The sequence below is a fragment of the Varroa destructor genome, unplaced genomic scaffold (assembly GCF_002443255.2).
Source record: "Varroa destructor unplaced genomic scaffold, Vdes_3.0 BEIS01000003.1, whole genome shotgun sequence".
Lineage (NCBI taxonomy): Eukaryota > Metazoa > Arthropoda > Arachnida > Mesostigmata > Varroidae > Varroa > Varroa destructor.
Genome location: NW_019211456.1, coordinates 42,605,618 through 42,625,091, shown reverse-complemented (window position 1 = coordinate 42,625,091; position 19,474 = coordinate 42,605,618). Strand labels below are relative to the sequence as shown.

The window sequence follows — 19,474 nt, the reverse complement described above, 5'->3', positions numbered from 1 at the left end:
GCGTACATCTATCACATTGATTGATGCGATCGATAAAAGCTGAGTCTGCGGCTACGAATGCTAAAAGAGCACAATATCCAGCATTGACAACCATTTTTTACTAAATAAAATGTATATTTTATTTTTTAAGGCTTATTCGATGTCCGAAATGGTTAGTAGAGAAAAGTTGTTTCGTGGAACAGCGTTATAATAGTAACGAGAAACTTGAGTTAAACTTAGACGTAAACAAGCCTAATTTCTTAGTTACGGACTAACATGATACAGTTCTGTCATGTTAGCCCGTTCTGTAGTCTTTTCCATCGTTCACGACTGACACCTCTGAAGTAGTTTGTGTCAAGTAAAAATTTGGCGGGCTTAATTTTGAAAAAATTGTTCTATTAAATTTCAAGAAGCTACCTATTTGCAAAGGCTTTAAGCGCTTGGCTAATGGACGCGAAACGGAAGAAGTGGTAATAGGCTGTCACAAAATCCAAAGAACAAACAAGGTACCCAAACTCTTGCAGGTCAGTCTTCACCACTTTCGCGGCACGTAGCCTAGTGTTGTCGTAAAGCAGGCTAAGCAGACCTTGCTAGTTAGGCTTTTTTTGATGAACAACCCCGATGCAACTGGGTTACACAGAGACACTAACAATCAACGTCTTGCCCTGCTTAAGCAATGCCCAGTATAAAAAAAATACACCATTTTTCACTCCGTGGTGGTTCCCTACAGAAATCTGTTATTAGGAATGCATGTTGATCGGTGCCGGCCAAGATATTGCGCGGTAATGGCAAGCTGGCCTATGTTATGCAATTCGGTCGACATGTGGATAATTCGAATGAACCCCAAGTAACTCGTATAGAAGCGCGCGTTCGAATCGCAGGCTTCGTCTAGTCTCTGCCGACGGTATATTTTAGTTTTATTTTTTTGAAAAACACCAACACTTACTTACAGTAGTAAGTTTATGTTGGTGTTTTTCATATGACTAAGACATATGCATATTAAAAAAAATAAGACATATGAAAAAAAAATTCGAATCATCAAAAACAGCTCTTTTAAAACGAATTGGTTATAATAAAAACAATTGAGATCTCATTACTTTCGCTACGTTTCGGTGTTACTAAAAATGCACACCGCGCATGCGCAGTTAAAATGAGCGTGTCAGCCAGATACCAACGTGTTTCTAGTTGTTCAAAAAGTGTTTTTTTTTTATCGCGAAATGTGTACCGACACATAGTGCTCTATAAAAGTGACCCATTACAATAAACAAAAGTGATCAGGTAATATTAAATCTGCTGTGTTTATTTAGAAAAAAAATGTCCGTTTCGAACACACAACTTACTCAACGACATGAATTCGAGAGCGATTGTCACCTAACCAAACGTTGGAAAGGCCATCGTAGCACAACGATGATATCTGACAATCAACCTCAATCGGAATCACCTGTAATTATACAAACATAAAGGGAAGATGACTCATTTAAGCATAAAATAACTTCGCGTGTGAACTATCCGGAAGTGAAGCTTTCCCGTGCATTATTACAACAGTTCCATTATCACCGATAAATACTCAATTAAGGGTAGTCATTAAGCGTGCCATTTGAGCCAAAAATATCGCAAAACCTAGGGCTTTTCGAAATTTCGTTATGTGTCGATGTACATGCAGCGTCCATTTATGTATCAGCAGGCCATAAAAACGACAATGTCTCCTGCTTAGGCGGTAGTAGTTCTCACTTTCTAGAAACATATGTATTACTTGTGATCCTCCCCTCTACAAAAAGCAAAATCGCAAGCAAAAAAATATTTGGCGAACATACGAAGGTAAAGAAAGCTTTGCGGCCTGCTAGATACTTCACACATGGGTGTAACATAGCGGTACAGCCTGGGGGCCTGCGACCGGTGTTGTCAACTATGAGCTTTGCCCCACAGGCTGTGAGAGGTACCAACCGCTAGCAAATATTATTGTCGCAACGATGCCGACAAAAGCTATTGTCAGTTATCAAATGTCGTGCTAGTATCCAACTGGTTTGCCAGCTGATTGTCTGTCTGCATAAAGTTAGGATCTAGAAAGGGAGAGTACTCCGAACTTAGCTAGCAAACACTGTAGCTGACAACTGGTTTTTATTGTCAAGTGCATAGAGTCTGTCAAGTACGACTCGTTCAACGGCTTTTTGGAAACGCTTCGTATGACATTTGTCGTTTTGCTATTTTCACGCTGTATCGACGCACTAACGCTTGTCTAGTTTCTCCTCTCTAAGTCTCTAGAAATACTCAATATGTCTTAACATATACCGACAGGCTTACAGCGGCCGGTCTCACGTACATCTAAACAAACGAGCCGTTCAATCACTCCGCTTTGAGGTAAAAAAATCCCAGAATAGAAACTCCTGCGGGATATTCGTTCTCCAGTATCTAGTCATTTATAGATTAATTTCACGAACCCGTCAATAATTCTACCAAAAATGATACTGTTAGGAGCATTGAAGAGCAGTCGATGCGCAACTATCTAGTGTTCCGTCACCAGTTCAAATTTTACGTCGTTGCTAATACTTTCTCTTTGCTATGTCGTAGGATCGCTGTTTTGCCAGTTTCATTCAGGCATATAGCTGATCAAATGGATTCTTGATAAGACGGAGCACCGGAGTCGACCTTTCCGGGGAAGCCACGCTGTCTAAGCAGTCGCGTGCCCACTTCACTGTGTTAGTGCCCTGTCGTATGGGGTTAGGGGGATGGAAAAGTAACTCTGCGCTATTTTCAATGCTAACGAAAAAAAACAAAGGTCGAATGGAAAAAAAGGACTATGGAGCAAATGACTCGCATCAGTGGAAGATAATTGGGAAAACATAGCTGATGTAGCAACCACGTAACTTCTCCTCATTTGCAAAGAGCGAAGTCGTACGGGTCCGAATGCAGAAAATTGTCTGTACAAGATGGTAGCGCTCAGCCTCATAGACTATTAGGTAGAACTGTGTATTTGGATACACAAGGTTAGCATTAAGGTCGCAACTGGATGCTATGGCCTACGACGTAATAGCAATCGTGTTGTCTTAGAATTAATAGCGGTGGCAAACAGAATATTACGCTAATTTCAATAGGGACCTTTAAATATTTCTACTTCGTGCCACACTTATAGTACGTGCATGCATGTACATATTTATGTTAGTTACTAATGTAACGCATTCCAAAAAATACTGTTATATTGCGTTGTATTCGTCACTCATAGAAAAGGCCTTACAAATACTGAAAGTATGAAGCTAAAGTCAATCGCGTTTTCATGGGAGTACCACAAAAAACATTTTGTACTCTTCGTCTTTTCAGATCCTACCTTTACCGCGAGCTATTTGCTAGAAAAAGTATTATTTGTTGAAGATCTATCGGGTAAAAGAACTGGGCTTACTCGAGAAAAATTCACGTCACTTTCTTCTCGAAGTTCAATGGATAATTTTAACGATAACCTTTCACTGCACTGGCAGGTTAGGCCATCGTTTACTCTGCAGAGCTGAAATTAGCGTGAACTGCACCTCGCGAGAAGCAGCTCAGCGTTCCAATACGAAACGGCATTGCCTTTCAGTAAGGTAGTACTCGAACACGTATCGAACCCAGGACATTTACATGGCTGCCATGTAAATCTTCAGTTAGCCTTGTTTAAGCACCTGATTTCGTCTCGTTTGTCCACTGTTAATTTGTATTTCTTCACAACGCCCTTGATCATTTTTTCGGCGGTCAAGAGTGCCCTAAACATTTTTATTTTTTAAATGCTGGAGTGAGGGTTTACGTAAACATGGGATTCGTTCCTTGCTATTTGCCTATTTAATGCTTTGGATATTTATCTGCTGAGATCGACCAATTTTGTTGCATGAAAAATGCGTCTGCTCACACCGTATAGATCGTGATTATTAACACGACACAAACGTTATTACACATTTTGCACAGTATTTATATTTGTCTACTCCAGATAGCAACATGTAGAGCATAAAATTCATAATAAGTTGCTTACAGATACCCGAGATACAACTTCCTCGCAGTACTGCATTAGGTACCTCATTTGCACTTTCGCTAATAACGTAAGATACCGTGTTCCCTTGAGATATATCTATAGAGGACTCATTCATAGGACAAACGGCAGAACCATCAAATAAGCATTCTGCAACGTGCTTCTAAGCGGAAGGTACTAGGCGATTTTTCAATCAGTTTGTGCTCAGGCAACTATAATCATAAAGCTACTAACCCATTAGAAATGTCGATAATCAAATTTTAAGGTAACTATCAGTTACGTCACTACTGACTACGTAACACAAAAAAAAATGGCGTTCGCCGATCGTATGCGCATCGTGGTGAAATTTCTCATTACTGCCTTAGACGAAATGACGAATATACCACTGTGCAGCCCACTTTTTTTTAATGAGCCTTCAAACCGGGGTTTATTATCAGTGGCCAGGCAAATATCGGACAGCTGGTAGATCTGTTAAAAAACACAGGGGAAAACATCTTACGACTCATGCAAGAAGGCACTCCTAGACGGGACAAACAGGAATATGCACTAGGGAAAATCTGTAAGAGCTGTGAAGGCGGAGGCGTTGGGCAAACGCAGCCGTGAAAGAACAGAAGCTTGTTACACGCGCTTACACTGCAGAGAATGAAGAACATTCAAAACTCTGAAGATCTTTTAGTTTTCTAATAATAGGGTGCAGTCTAGTGCCGCAGGTATGGATGGGTACGTTGCGTGCCAAGCCACCCACAGAGTCCGACTTTTATAATAATTGTCAGAAATGTTTTGAGCAATCAGGTCCGTTGTTTAGAAGGCTGATGCACGCAGCTTAGCACTTTCTTGGGGGTATCGAAACTCGCATAGAGGCTTGCAGAGCACAAATAAGACCCGCATGAAAGCACAGATTAAGTGGAAGAAGAGAGAAACAACAGGCTCTTTTCCACTGAGAGCAGGACACATACGTGCTTACCTTTCTATTAAAATACCGATGCATTATCACCAGTGACATAAGGTGACTTCAAAAGCATCGAATGGGATTATTTTCTAATTTAACAAATTAAGTGGTTTCCAGCAGATTATGTCATATTACGAAAACACTAATCTGACCACCATTTGAATTCAAGCAACCCATTCAATGAGCGCAACTGTACATGCCGATATTGGGAAGAAGGAACCCAGTGCACTACGCTAGCTATTAGTGCTTTTGGTTACTTTTAAAAACGTTTATCTGACTCCAAAGTTGTTTAGATACGACAAGCCTCTGGGAGGTTTCTCAGATACGGTACGGTATCCCGGGCCCGTCATTTTGAGGGGGTTTCCGCTTTGTTCTGCCCGTCTATTAACGCCTGCTTAACAATCCACCAACTAATATAGAAACACTGTCGACATTGAAACTAGCTTACGACTGTCAAGATTAGTGAAAGCTGCCTACTGCAATATGAAGTAACAAGCTCTGCGCAAACCAGCTGCCGCGGATACTCTTTCCTTTAGGCCCTTTTGTCCACAAAGAGTCTTGAGCGAAGAAAAACGCTTGTACGGCAACCAGGCCTGCCCACAACGCGTTGGGTTTATCAGTTGAGAAATTTTACCGTATTGTTTACATTTCGTGTTATAAACAATATCCGTATGAAGATGTGAGAAAGAGATTAGTTTGTTGCGCTTAGATCTTCAACGTGAAGACCACTAGCACAGGCATATTTAAGTAATGCCGCCGTTGTTGTAATGGAGTGACTTTAGTAGGTACGTAATATAATATATAGGCTAACTCTCTCCTCTAATCATCTCTCCGAACATACCAGATTTTTTTTAACCAATAATTACAACTGTACTAGTCTAATTTGTCAAGTCTTTATGATTTCATGTATTTTACAGCATATATCTGAATAACTAAACAAATAAGTTGATTTGGACCTTAGTAGAGGTCTTTGCCATTATGACCCATCCTGAAACTCAAGGTTATTATAAATACAATAGTATCCAAAAAGGCTTTTTTCCTGGAACAATAGCAGGTCCGAAGTTCTAGGATGCTATTGGGTTCGGCGATGGCATGCATAGTAACCTACGAAGTAACGGAACGAATACGACTTGCTGTGTCTTCCTGCCTGACATGTTCTAATACCTCCTGAACCATCGGCCGGGCACTCGACACTTTCCGCGGGTTTCTAAAGAATTGCCACACCGATTGTACACTGACTACAAAACTTTCAACAATTAGTAAAATCGTAGAGCTTTAAATGCTTTAATGCATGAAAATAGCTTGGGCTAATCTTATTGTCAAAGGGCTTTTTAGGAAAACATATATATATACAACGACAAGACGCTAAGATACAACGATGAAATGGGTCTCATTATGATCCATAAAGAATGTACGTCGGATCGAACCAGGAACATTTGGTCACAGCAAATCATCTCTGTGTATCTTCATTGCTTCTTTGGACTTCTTCTGTTTCATTTGGAGCGTACGAGAAACTTTCGCCGACGTAAAGCGTGCTCAGTAAAGTTTAACTTAGTAAAATGTTAACCAACCCGGTTCAGGGCTGCAAAGACTTATAGGGTACCACTATAGCCTCCATAACAGCTACTGAAGCCGCAGCAACGGCGAAACTGTGGCATTATTTATTATCAGCAAGATCGCTGTTCGCATGTACTTGTTTTTTTGCATACTGTAAGTGTACAGCTGTGTCCTACAAATGTGACCTAAGCTTGTTCCGTTCCAAGCATCAACTTCGCTCTATCGTGCCTAAAGTATTTGCGCTGCCGATGCATGGCCACAGCCAACTTTCATTAGCAGCCTTTCCTTGAGTACTGTCATAGTGGCATTACACCCCACTATTCCCCTGCTGTCTCAAACCCATCCTCTTTCTTCGGCTTATACAGGAAGGACTGCAGACTGAGGCAATGCAAGCGGCGGCAACATAGAGAGACTGCAATGATGAAGCATGTAGTCAGGATGAAGCTCTCTGGATTAAGGAAACCCCTGACATCCCCAAAAAAAGAAATAGTAGCACAAGACAATACACAGAAAAAGGTCCAAAGTAGAGAATATGATTATTGATGCACAGCTCTTGACTATGCGCAACATGCGTGTACGAAATATCGCTATTTATTATGCTACACAAACGGGTAGTTTCAAAAACTGGCCATACACTTTTCTCTCCTTTAACACCTTGATAACTAAATATTCATAGGGAATTTGGGATCAATAGCTTACAATGGGTCGATCGGACTGTCAGCGGATTCGGCCGAAAGTGGCTTGCATGGACTGATGTACGCCTATATTATACAACTGCAAAATACATGAGTTCCCTTAAAATGATCAACCAACATGGCACCGAAACCCTAGTTCAAACCCACGAATGCGTTTTACATCGTATTTACGAACATCGCTTATCTACACATTTAGCGTATAGTTATAACAAATCCTACTACACAAACAAAAAAATATGTTTACTGCTGTGTTTATATAGGGCGATGCCCAATACAGCATACATTTGTAGGCGAACGACTTGTAAAATAGCCTAATGTGGATATGGACGCCTTTCTACTTGTAGAAATAAATTACAGTTATCACCAATGTGCACTAGTTGAACGAATAGATGGTGTTCGGTGCAGGCGTTAACTCAGTTCATTTGTAAATGGTATAGAATAACCCACAGGGAGCACAGACATAACGTATCGACAATGTATATATATATATATATATATATGTAACTATAATCCGTTTGGTATTGTAATACGTTATTTAAAAGAGACGTTCTCGACATAACAAAAGCGTTGTTGGTACGGAGCTGCTCTATGTCGCGGACGTCTCATCTGAATATCGGGCTATAGCACTCAGCAATCAGATTTAGTTATTGCTTTAACTTCTACGTTTATTGTTTATTTATAGCCTTCTATTGTTAACAAACAGCACGATATCTATAAAGGATAACGACTAGTGCCATGTTGCCTTCTATCGGATAAATACAATGGAAACAAAGTTTCGTAACATTGACAAAGCCTACAACGGTGGAAACCTCTCTAGATTTCATTACGAACGCGAAAAGATGTAATAGTGAGAATTCTTTTTACCCTATATCGTGTAAAATTATAATTTTACACGATATAGGGTAAAAAGAATTGAAAAAACGCCAAAATTTTTAACCAATCTAAAATCTCTCAATCTAAAATTCTGCTCAAAGTGGACTTGCTTTTCTTTTCGACGTTACTCTAATAAATGTATTTCATAAAGCTACTCTCAAGTTCCTTAAAATATCATACAGTGTATTGTTTACCTACGTTACTATTAGTCACATCTGCTAACATGACAATGTCTGGTCTATCCATAAAGATTTTCCACATGGGTTCTTTTCATGTATGTAGCTATTAACTGTTAGACGAACCTTAAGTTGTGCCCAGGTGCCTCCATCGCTCGTAAGTAGCTGCGCCTTGCCGTCCACTCTCGCCATCCAAAGGCTTTTGTCTACGGCGCACGCGGATACCGTATCGTGCTTAAGCGATACAGCATCGAGGAAGTGTCCGAACTCGGGCGCTGTTACAATCGAGACAAGCTGAGACGCGCTAGGTCGATCAGCTGGTAGCTGTGCCCACGACCTCGTCATTAGGTCCAACTGGTACCCAGGGGTAGAAAGCGCCTCCTAACGAGTTACAAAATTTTCGAAAATTGAAAAGAAACACAACGATATTTAGCATAGCTGCTCTCTGTAGTTATGTCGCTATCGAAGCAAAGATCACAAAGGTAAAAATGTTGCTCCCGAGCGGATAAACTAAACGAATAAATCAAGCTTTACATTTTCACAGACGAAGTTTTTTTTAATAATAATAAATAAATAGAGATTATCGGATGCTAACAAACCACTCGCACAATCGCCCAGATTACTGCTAGTAGCTAATACGTATCTGGTTCAATCATGCCGATTTTGCATTACCCATATTAGAAAAAGAAAGCTGTCTAAAGAAGACTCTGAGTTTCATAATTTTGAATTAATAAATTAGATGTAGGTCTTAACGAGCATATCACTAAGTAGTCTTAATGACATTCTTATGATTACATAACTAAGAACTTCTAGCATTTACCTAGTCTCGAAAACTTCGGGGCCAACCGGATCCAAACAACACGCAGCTGCCAAGCAATTTAACCCGTAACTTTAGGTGGCTCTGCGCTGGCATGTAAGTTGCTTAAACAAACGCCTCAAATCTATATGTAACTATAACATATCACATATTACAAAATGAAATTCTGTCCCCTTTTAGCTTTTTCCTTGTGCCAAACTTGACGAGAGACATACGCTTGCATCTAAACGTGTAAGTTCAAACTCAATTTCAGACTAAACAATGTCAATTCTGGAGAATCTGGCCGGAAACTGCGGAGTAGTGGCAGCCTCTCGGAAATTTACCCCGTTGCTTTCCTCAAGGAATATGATAACATATTTTTCCTCGTCTAACGAACACCCTCTACATGTACAGACTCACGTGTAGACACATCCCCATAAACACACCATACGCCACGATTTTCCCCAGAGGAAAGGATGAAAAAGAGGAAACTGCACAGCATTATGAAAATGACCCGCTCGGAGCCACTGGAATACCTCTGACTATCTGTTTGGAGGTGTAAGATTAAACCTTCCTCCTGAATGTTATTAGTTTAAAGAATGGTGTGTATACACTGTGTATGGATGCCGGTCCCCCTTTATCTCTTCTATCATAGCAGTCGGAACAGAGTGTGCGCGGAACGAAACAGAGATGGTTGGCAGTGCTATACAAAAGGAAGAAGTGCTCCTGCCCACCTAGCTAGGTTGTTTTTTGCCTGTCCACCCGTGGGTCTGACTGCCGTGGCTATATTTGTACACGCTTGTCGTAAGTCTAAACTTCCAACCATAGCACCGATGATCGCGGTCTCCGAGACGTGTCCTACCAGTCCTACGAACGTCGTCGTAGTCCTGAAGTAACATGTGTGTTGTGGTAAACTACGCCGGTATGTGCGCAATGCGAGAATACTGCTGTTGGCCAACATGCAGCAGACCGAAGCTTGCTGAGAATCTCTACCGTTGCCACATGAACAAACTTGTCTTCATTTAGATTTAGACATGGCTCCTACCAGCGACCTAGTAGTTAGGCGACTCGACTACGAGCGCCAGTGTTTACAAAAAGCGGAACGAGCAGCATCGGTAGGTCATGAGCGACTCTGTGCGGGTAACTGGTGGCTCTAACCTCATCGTCCCTCATCAGAGCTATCTGCGTAGTCGGTCGGCCTTCTGTCCTCTTTCCTGAACATTGGGAGTCCGAGACATACATAGGCTTACAGCAGCCTACCACAGGAACGCACGTCCCAAGTGTGTTACACAGCTAGGTAAGCATCTAGCAAAGGGATGCCGAGACCAATCCGGAAAGCCAGACAATCCAAAACGCCTCGAAACGTGGTGCGTCTGACCGTTTTTCTGTAGCTGTGCTGGCACAAAGTAACAGACTATGACTGCATCGTAACGTCAGTGCTACCAGTATAAGATACGACGCTACATACATAACAACGCGCATAGATAATCGCGGGTTTCGTGTAGAGCGTTCGGTGACACTGCTGCGTGCTGCGATCTAACGTTGCGTCATTCGCCTTTTATCGTAAAGCTTACCAACTCATTTTTTTGGTCGCTGGGTGCAGAACTACTACCAAACCCCAGAAAACAAAGGTGTAGGATTGAATTATTCATGAAAGGAAAGCACCTTTGAAAACAATTTTGCAGAAGTCCAAAAAATGTGCATCCAAATTGCGCGCAAATACACCATTTTTGCTGGTTGAATCCACAGATCTACATGGCCATATAAATGCGTCTGTGTAATCACAAATATGTTTGTGTTATCTCATCGGCTATGCGCAATCGTCTGGCTCACTCTAGATAGACGCACTGGTGCATCCTGACATGTCGGTATTGCAAAGACACGTGTACATCATTTACGTTGTTTCTAGAATTAGTTCTATGTTATTTTAATATAATCTACATAAATATGATCTGCCATTTTGTCTCTTCACTCAACTAATTAAACTGACGTGGATAGTCAAAAAAGATCACGTAAACCATATAACTAATTATTGGGCCTTGATTGTTTTTGGTCATACCTGTAAATCCTGTAAGGTAAAGTTCCCTCTAGAGAAGGAACCTGACAACCTCTATCAGTGAGTTCCACGTTTGAACGAAAGGACGTTCAGTCTCTCGAGCTGAGCGTGCCTGAGCTCGGCGGCTTAAACCAAAGGCTAGCTTAAACAAAAAGCGTTTGCACTGCACACGCCAAGTGAAGAAAAGCTCTTTAGGGACGTTTACCTTATTCCGCTGAACTGTCCGCACTCTGGCACATAAAAAAGATCTACTTTGAAAGCTGTCAAATCACAGCGTCAGCCTTATAATGCACCATGTACAGCATGTCAATGCCATATCACGCAGACTCCTATAACAGAGCCGGCATGCGTGCCTGACTCATAAAACAATTCAAATGGAAATAGTCAGAGTATTCAGCCTGAGCAATGCAGTAAAGTTCGCCATGTGATGTCTGCATCGAACAATTTTCATAAAGTCCGAGGACCTCACGCAAGTTAGTAAGCACAAAAAAAGCAAGATTCCTATTAGGTAATTATCATCACGAGCTACTTCGGTGTCGTAGTCGCCTAATTCGTGCGTGTTCTACAAGCAGAAAACGCTTTGAACTATCTGATGTTCCCACAGCGAAGATCAATCGCTTTCCACCAAGCAAGCTCCGTTCCGCCCTGAAAAACTCCCCGTAGAGCCTACGACTTGCCTTCAATTCTCCCGGCTGACAAACTGCTTCGCACTGACGTGCTAGCAGTTCTTCTACAAGTGGAGGGAGTAAGCGGAGTGCATCGGCCCGACCTCAAGGACTAAACTGCTACATAAGCGAGGCACTCCAGCAGGGTTACAGGAGCGTCTGGGATTGTGCGGGTAAAGAAACTTAAACGAATAGGATCTTACTTACCCCTATGTATGTTTTGGTAGTGGTGGTGCTGCTACTACCACAGTTTCTATTGGATGCCCCCCTGCTGCTCAAACAGGAGTCCCGTTCCGGGCCACTCTCGCGGAGCGCCCACAACGGTCTTCTCCGCGCCCGCTGGGCACAGGCACCGCAGCAGAGAGAAAAGAAGCGGGGAGGATATCAAATATTCACCAAGGTCCTGCTACTAGGAGCATGTAATTTAGAGCTTAGAAACTAAGCAGGCGGCACATTGGCTTTGCTGGCTCTTCTCGTGCGTAATAGCATGCCTATTTACGCGAATGCAAACCCAGTACCGAAAGGTATTTTGCTAAGTTGTTTTCGTTATGAATCCACTAGGTCCCATTCCGCGATCCCACACAAGCTTTATAAATGGGTTCTAAGAGCACACTGATTAAAAAGAAATGTGTGAATCTTATGAGTTTCGTATAAAACCACTCGTATGCCTAGAACGAATCTGCTACCCGTATTGGCGCATGGCCAGTGAATATGTGCGTCGACCGTTTGTGCTGTAGTTGACTCCTTGTTTCCCTCACTGCTCTTTAGAAAGAAAGATAATAGAAAAAAGTCATTAAAATACGTAATTACCCGCAAGCCGCAACTTCATAGTCGAAAGCTAGTTCAAATAGAGGTACTAATTATAATGAATTAATGAGCAAGTACTAAGGTATGAAGTTATTGTACTTTATGGCCGCTAGCGTTTGCAGTATGTTACGTTGGTGCATAAGTAATATCCGTCTTTTGTACTAATGAAAAAGAGCATTTTACCCAAATTATAGTAACAAATTAATTTAGTAGGATTCGCCCTCACTTCTTACGACCTGCTCGAGCGTTTCAACCACTTTTTATTCTATCTATTAAAAATGTTCAGATTCGATATCCAAGAATTTTGTTTTCACGAAATTTTTGAAACCATCTTCAATGCCAAACGTTTGGTTACAAACTGCCTCTAGCAATAACCTGATATAGTATTTTTTCGTTAACGCGAGATCTGGATAATCCCATGGGCACAGATATATTTTATTCAGGCTCTGACAAGACGACCTCAGCGACCTCTATAATCTGTGGCTTGCAGTTTTACCGATGGATGACTTATCTTTATCTACAAGTCTTATTTCGTTGACTAGCTGTGTACAGGTTCCTGTCCACCTCCTTACATCTCTCCATATATTCCAGTGTGCAAAACCCTTCCAGTTCCATAGAGGTCAAATTATGTTTTTCCCGGATTGAGATATCTGGCTCAACTCTGGGTTCAGGTGTATCCCTTGATGCAGACTATTCCTTTGCCTCATACCGACGAAGGTATACCAGTTCCAGTCACCCGTAACAATTCTGTGTAGGAGCCTGTCATTGCGGTAACGCCGGCTTTGTGTCGCCGAAACGCTGTGGGGCTGTGAGGAGAAGCGGTACTGCATAGGGCTTTTGCCTCAAATTGTGAAGTCACAGTGCCTTTCAGTCTGATTAAAGCTTACAGATTTAGATAACCGGCAAGATTAGATACTCATCCGAGCTTCTCAACAAACTCCAAAGCTGTTTGATGGCTGTTTTTCTTCGAACTTTCGACCGTGTTTTTCGTTGGGCCTCATCAACCGATTTTCCAGGTTTAAGATGTTACCTTTAAACCTAGCAAGCCTCTTTCGAACTCTGCTGTCAGTTATAGAGTCCTCGGTGGAAAATGCTGCACTAAAAAATGTAAAACACGCCACTTTATATAGTGATTGGGTCGGATGAAGTTCACGAATCAAGCTATCGTATCTAATACAATTATATCTAAATAAGAAAGGCGTATCGGCAGTAAAGCTGACGAATGGTTAATGCATTTTAAAATCAATAAAAACTGTTTGTTTAATAGTAAATACTAATCATAAAAACTGAAGAACGGAGCTGCAGCAATGAAAACAGGTAGCACTTCATCGCGGTAACAACAATGAAATAAACTAGCACGATCGGTTTTCTCATAACAAATTCGTCACTTACCCGGTGGCTTAACATTGGTCGTCCTCCATCCAGGATGTGATCCTTGACGCAGTCGCTGCCTTCAAACGGTGGCCTTAAAGCCACAAGTTCGTAAAGAAACATCCCGAATGAGAAGCAATCGACTCTTTCGGTGTACTCTTCTTCGCCATTGTGGCGAACAATTTCCGGTGCCATAAAGCCTTCAGTACCTGAAGTACGGGTACAAAGGGTGGCACCAATTACAGGTATTTTCTCACGTACAGACTTGTATACAAGCCACTTCTCTATACTTAGCATCAGCAGCATGCTACAAGACTGTACAATCAATCGATCTATAAGCACATGCATTAGAATAACGGCGTTGAGCTCGACTGATTTTTAGAAATTAGAAATAGAGAGTCCATCGCGTTCGTGAACAACATCGGGCGCAGAATGTTAGCTCTGGTCGTACTTATCTCATTTATACACTAAGAATAACTAATATCAACGCCCTAATAAAAGTGTTCTTAGAATGGCCACCTTCAGTTCAGGTCAGGTGCAAAAAAATCAGTAGCAATGGTCATTTGCGATTTTCTTATTATACTACTACAGAATTTCCACATTTCTATATCTCTATAATATCTATATTTCTATATCTATAATAACTCTGAGAAAAGTTGGAATTCGTTACAATATAATGACAATGAATAGAAAGCAATAAATAATACGCAGACGCCAAAAATACAAAAATCCTATTCTACGGATATCTACAGCCTATTATGACCTGGGTGCTTTTAACGTGTGCACGGTTAAGAAGTTTACTCGCTTTTTGATAACGAAACACATCTTGAATGTCATTTTCTTTTGGCCGCACGCCAGAAAATCTTAGTTAAGCCGGCTCTTTTCAGTGCGCTTGGTGGGCGCTTAGTGAGCGTTGCTTGCGTACCACAGGCGTCGAGTGCCCAGGTTTGGACCGGCGCATGTCCCATCGTAGTACGGCTTGGCAGAGAACCACTAGGCTATTTTTGCAGTTCCTATCCGCCATTCGCCAGCTGCTAAGTCATACGTCCCTGTACGCGTTTGTCTGCGTGACTAGTAGTAGTTCCATGCCCTCCAGCTATTCGTGACGTCATCGCCCAAAAAGGAAACAACGCGCACTAAAACGCACCGTTCTTTGTGCCTCACTATAAGTAGTGAGACTGAGATGAAGTTATTAACAGCAACAGTACTAAGAAAGCCACAGAACGAGCACCAGCCATTCGGGTACACTGTAAAAAAATGGCACAATTCTATCTGGAATACTTCTCTTGCTGCAAATGTCGGCCCCAGGCGTAATAGGATAATGAAAGCATAAAGCTCATTTATGGGCACAACCAATCCTGTAATATTTATCGAAGGTCTGACATCAGCCGGACGCAGATATCCTGGATTGTTAATTAACAAACCCAAAATATTTATTTAGATCATGTAAGGAATCGTATGAGAAAGTTTGCGAAGAATAAGCTAAATCTATCAAAAGCAGCGTTCCGTCTATTTGTATGGTCTCTTTCGCCCTACAACCCAGCTGTCTGGCTCAGCGCATTGCGGTCAAGCTGTAACCTTCTCGAGGGGAAAACAAAATAGACGTCCTTTGAAAAAAAGAGACAGATGTACCTCGTTTAAGAACACTTTGAAAGAAAGACCAGCGCAGATATGTAAACATACTGTGGTATAAAAAAAAAAACTCAGAGCTAGGTTAGAAAAAGTTTATACTATTATCTTACAGCTATCGTTAGTAATTAGTTCATTTAGATACAGTCAAGTTAATATTGGACGCTTTAAAAAATGTTTAGATTGCGAACACCTGCTCCATTATTAGTATTATACTTGTGAACTTCGAGAAGAGAGCAAGCCGTTGGTCCAATGACCCCCCAGCATTTTACCTATAGATGATGAAATATAGCGATATCAGCTAAGCATTTCCCATCCACAATGGCTGCGATCAATTTTTGAAATGATAACGTTCTAAAAAGAGGAAACGTCATGAGGAGATACGTTAACCATTAAACGACTTTAAACGTAAACAGTATGGTCGAAGGGTTGACGCTGAAAACATTTTTGCGCCTAGCGTAAATAACTTCGCAAAATCTACAGAAAAATACGTTCTTTCAATGAGTATCTAACTGTACTTAACTCTATTATTTATTTTCTAGAGCCCCCACTCATTCCGACCAACGTATCACCTTCTTCATTAAGAGGTGCTTCAGTTGAATTTTCGTTATACGTTCGCATCTTCGGCGTCTCCGCTTTATTTCTTTAGTCTTAATATCGTCAGTGGATTAAAGCAACATCGTCCTTAAACAAGAAGTCAATAGCAAAGTTCGTTAGCAGCTTTAACACAAAGCTGAACAGGTGCTTATAATACAATTCGGCCTCTTTTTCGGTTTTACCACTTACCGAAGCCCTGGCAGTTATTGCCACCTCACGAGCGAACCTCGCCATTCGTATTCTGATAGACATCACAACACAGTAGGTACTAATTACAACAATTTGTCTTGCACCCCTAACGCTATACCATTTCTGAGGCTCAACCAAAGTAGAGAACCATTTTAATGATCTTAATATGCTGCCTGGGTAAACAAACAAAGACAATAGTACAGTGGTATTTCCCCTTTTTCGTTGAGACAAAAGATTTTTATACTGTAAAACAACGCTACTTGAAATTTACATACAGCCTTAATAGCGCACAGAATGTACTATTTGGACTTAAAATCCCTCGGGTCGAACCTACCCCTGGGCTGGTTACACACTGAGAGGAGAAACAAATTCATGAAGGTCAATAAATTCGGCATTTGACCTCAAATTTATCTGCGCCACGTTTACCATGCGTCTAACCTCTGTTTCAGGGTAAATTTCCAGAGGGGGCGTCAAAGTTTGTCTCAAGTTGGCTCATTATGCCCCGTCGATGAACTAAAGAATTGTGCTCCTGACCAGGTCTTTCTGGCTGCTCACAGTTGACGCTAACTTCCCTACAACCGTCAGGAGACATAACGCTGCCGAAAGTAGAGGTAAGACCGCACCACCTCACATATTACTTTTTACCTTCACATATTCAGCTTCAACTTCACGAGTCGGGTATAATTTATGTTGCTTAATTTCTGTATGTGTGTCCATACTAACTGACTTCGAGTTTCCAGTAAAAAACATCCCCTTGTATTATGAACACAAGTAGTCAATGGAGCTGGCATGGGATCTGTCCGAACATCCAACCTACAAGTATTGTGCGCCTCGGGCTTTAGATATAAGGGCCTTTAACAGCGCAAGTAAAAGGTTCGTTGCTCTCATATGCCGTTAAGTAACCTTGTTCTTATTTTGCCTTCAGCGTGCAGAATTTCACGTACCAGACGAAAAAAGAAACAACATCAACGTCAAAGGAGGGTTATAAAATATAACCTTATTCGTGTTATAAACATTTGAAATGTTTATGTCGGTGGTTGTTATCCCTGAAAGCGTTTGTTAAATGGCCATTCGTAAACTTTTTTTATGTGAGTACGTCACTTTTGTAGTTTTCTAAATCTTGCAACACCGTATTAACTTGTACTTTGTGAGAGCTGACAAGCAAGTTCTAGTAGTCGAAACAAGACAGCAGTCGATAAACTCGTAATATGACCAGCAACTTTTGTAACCGTTGGGGTTGTGTCGCGTCATAATGCGTAGTGAAGTTTGCAGCCTCAAAGAAATACCCGAATGTTAATAGAATAAAAATAGATAATACTGTTATTAAAATCAAGTCGAACTCACACGTAAGGTATGATGACTTCACTGACGCTTTTCTACTTCTCAGTGAAGTGAATCAACCAAATACGAGCGCATTAACCAGAATGGACTATTGTACTAGCAAGCTAATGTGGATGAACTGCACACCGTGTACATTAGCTTCGTTTTAGCTGTATTGCACACGTTTGAAGTGTGGTGATCAGAAATCTCAATTGCGTCGGTTTCTATTAGAAAAACTAGCTGTCCTATTTACGTGACGCCACTACAGTGCCGCTGTCCCTCATTGCGTCGACAATATCTGCTCAAAAAATCACAGCGGATCGCGCATTTACCGCTGGTGATATTTAAAGAAATAGTCATTGTTACGGTAAACGAGATGCTATACGATATTGGTATAGGAAACACATAAAAGGAAACGCAATTTCACTCGTTGTACTTAGATTTACGGAGGTACGAACGGTAAATAGAAATCTTGTGAGAGTTTTGCTAATTAGCGGTCCGGATAGCTGGACGACGTCCATCACTAGCCATTTACGGGCACGCTCACTTGCGGTTTGAAGGATATATTTTAACGTGTGTCGTTAATTAGCAGCGAAAACGCTAACGGGCAATGTTAGAATGCGCTAGTTCTAGCGCGATGCGTTCGATCTAGAGTCACAGGATCCGCAACTTGCATTGCAATATGGCGCCTTTAAATAGAACTTACCCCCGAACCCTTTTGTTCCGGTCGGAAGGGCGGCTCGCGATATTCCATAGTCAGCAAGCTTCACCCGGACGGGGCCCTCCAGCTGAGTCGGAGTTGGAAACGTCCAAACAAGTACATTTTCGCTCTTTAGATCCCTAACGTACACCAAAAAAGATAAAGAACAAGGTAAGTATACCTCGCCGAAGCGCACAAATCATACACTCTTCTGAAATAAACATGTGTTTCTTGCAAATTAGTAGTGTTAATTATCAAATTAATTTTAAGAGTGAGTTGAATGAATATAATTAGTCCGTTAACACATCTCGAATATCGCCAATGCAACAGGCTTGATAAGCGTGAATTAAACAAACGTGGGCGCCAAATTTTATGGTAGTAACTTTAATTGATGTTATTCTTCTATTATATTAATATTAAGGGTTTGTTTTTATAATATGTTCGCGCTAATAATAATCAATCGTGAGCAAGGTTGGCGCATATGCTGCGCTACTTGCTGGTTTTGCACGTCGAAAGCACAAAATCCACACCATTTTCGCTCGATCTCACAGGATATAAACGTTACTTTGAGGATATTAGAAATTACCTAACCAGAATGTCAATATGTTAGATAATGCTGTATTAAGCTACCCGGCTAGCTTAGTAAATACCTACTTCATTGTGGCAGATATTTCATGAGTTATTCCCGAAGGGCGTTAGACACATTTGGAACACGAATATCCATCTTGTAGCGGTATGATGCTGTGGCTATTAGGGATTACTGCAAGTTCGTTAATAGAAGTAAGTTCTAGTCGTACAAACCTGTAAATTATTCTCTGCTGGTGCAAGTACTCCAGGGCTCGTGCTACTTGTAGCGCTGTAGTTCTTAGGGCGAAGGCTTCCACCCGTACTCCGCACCGACGGTACTCGCGAAGAATCGCGTCAAGCGCTCCACGAGGGGCCAAGGCTAGGACAAGAGCAAGTGGACGTGGACAGACACCTGCAAGCAGGACGAGGTTGCTAGAACACCTGTCTTCCTGGTTTTCTTAGATGTTGGTAAACTGAATTTCGCTTAGTTCAAGATCAGCTGCCAATATACAAGTACGGCTACAGGTGACTATACAATCTACATCGACAATATTGTC

General features: G+C 41.4%; 1 protein-coding gene across 8 annotated transcripts in view; it reads right to left on the bottom strand.

The window, feature by feature from the left end:
- Positions 1-19,474, bottom strand: part of Lrrk (Leucine-rich repeat kinase) — a 56,746-nt gene that overhangs the window by 12,877 nt on the left and 24,395 nt on the right. For all 8 annotated transcript variants that reach the window (XR_015322800.1, XR_015322799.1, XM_022796409.2 and 5 more), the window contains 5 exons: positions 19,152-19,329; positions 18,357-18,490; positions 13,937-14,124; positions 8,347-8,601; positions 1,320-1,420 (listed from right to left, as the gene is read on the bottom strand). Coding sequence is in view for 6 of the 8 variants with exons in the window: in XM_022796409.2 (XP_022652144.1) it covers positions 1,320-1,420; positions 8,347-8,601; positions 13,937-14,124; positions 18,357-18,490; positions 19,152-19,329 (856 nt within the window). In the remaining 2 variants the exon portion in view is untranslated. The remainder of the gene's footprint in view (positions 1-1,319; positions 1,421-8,346; positions 8,602-13,936; positions 14,125-18,356; positions 18,491-19,151; positions 19,330-19,474) is intronic.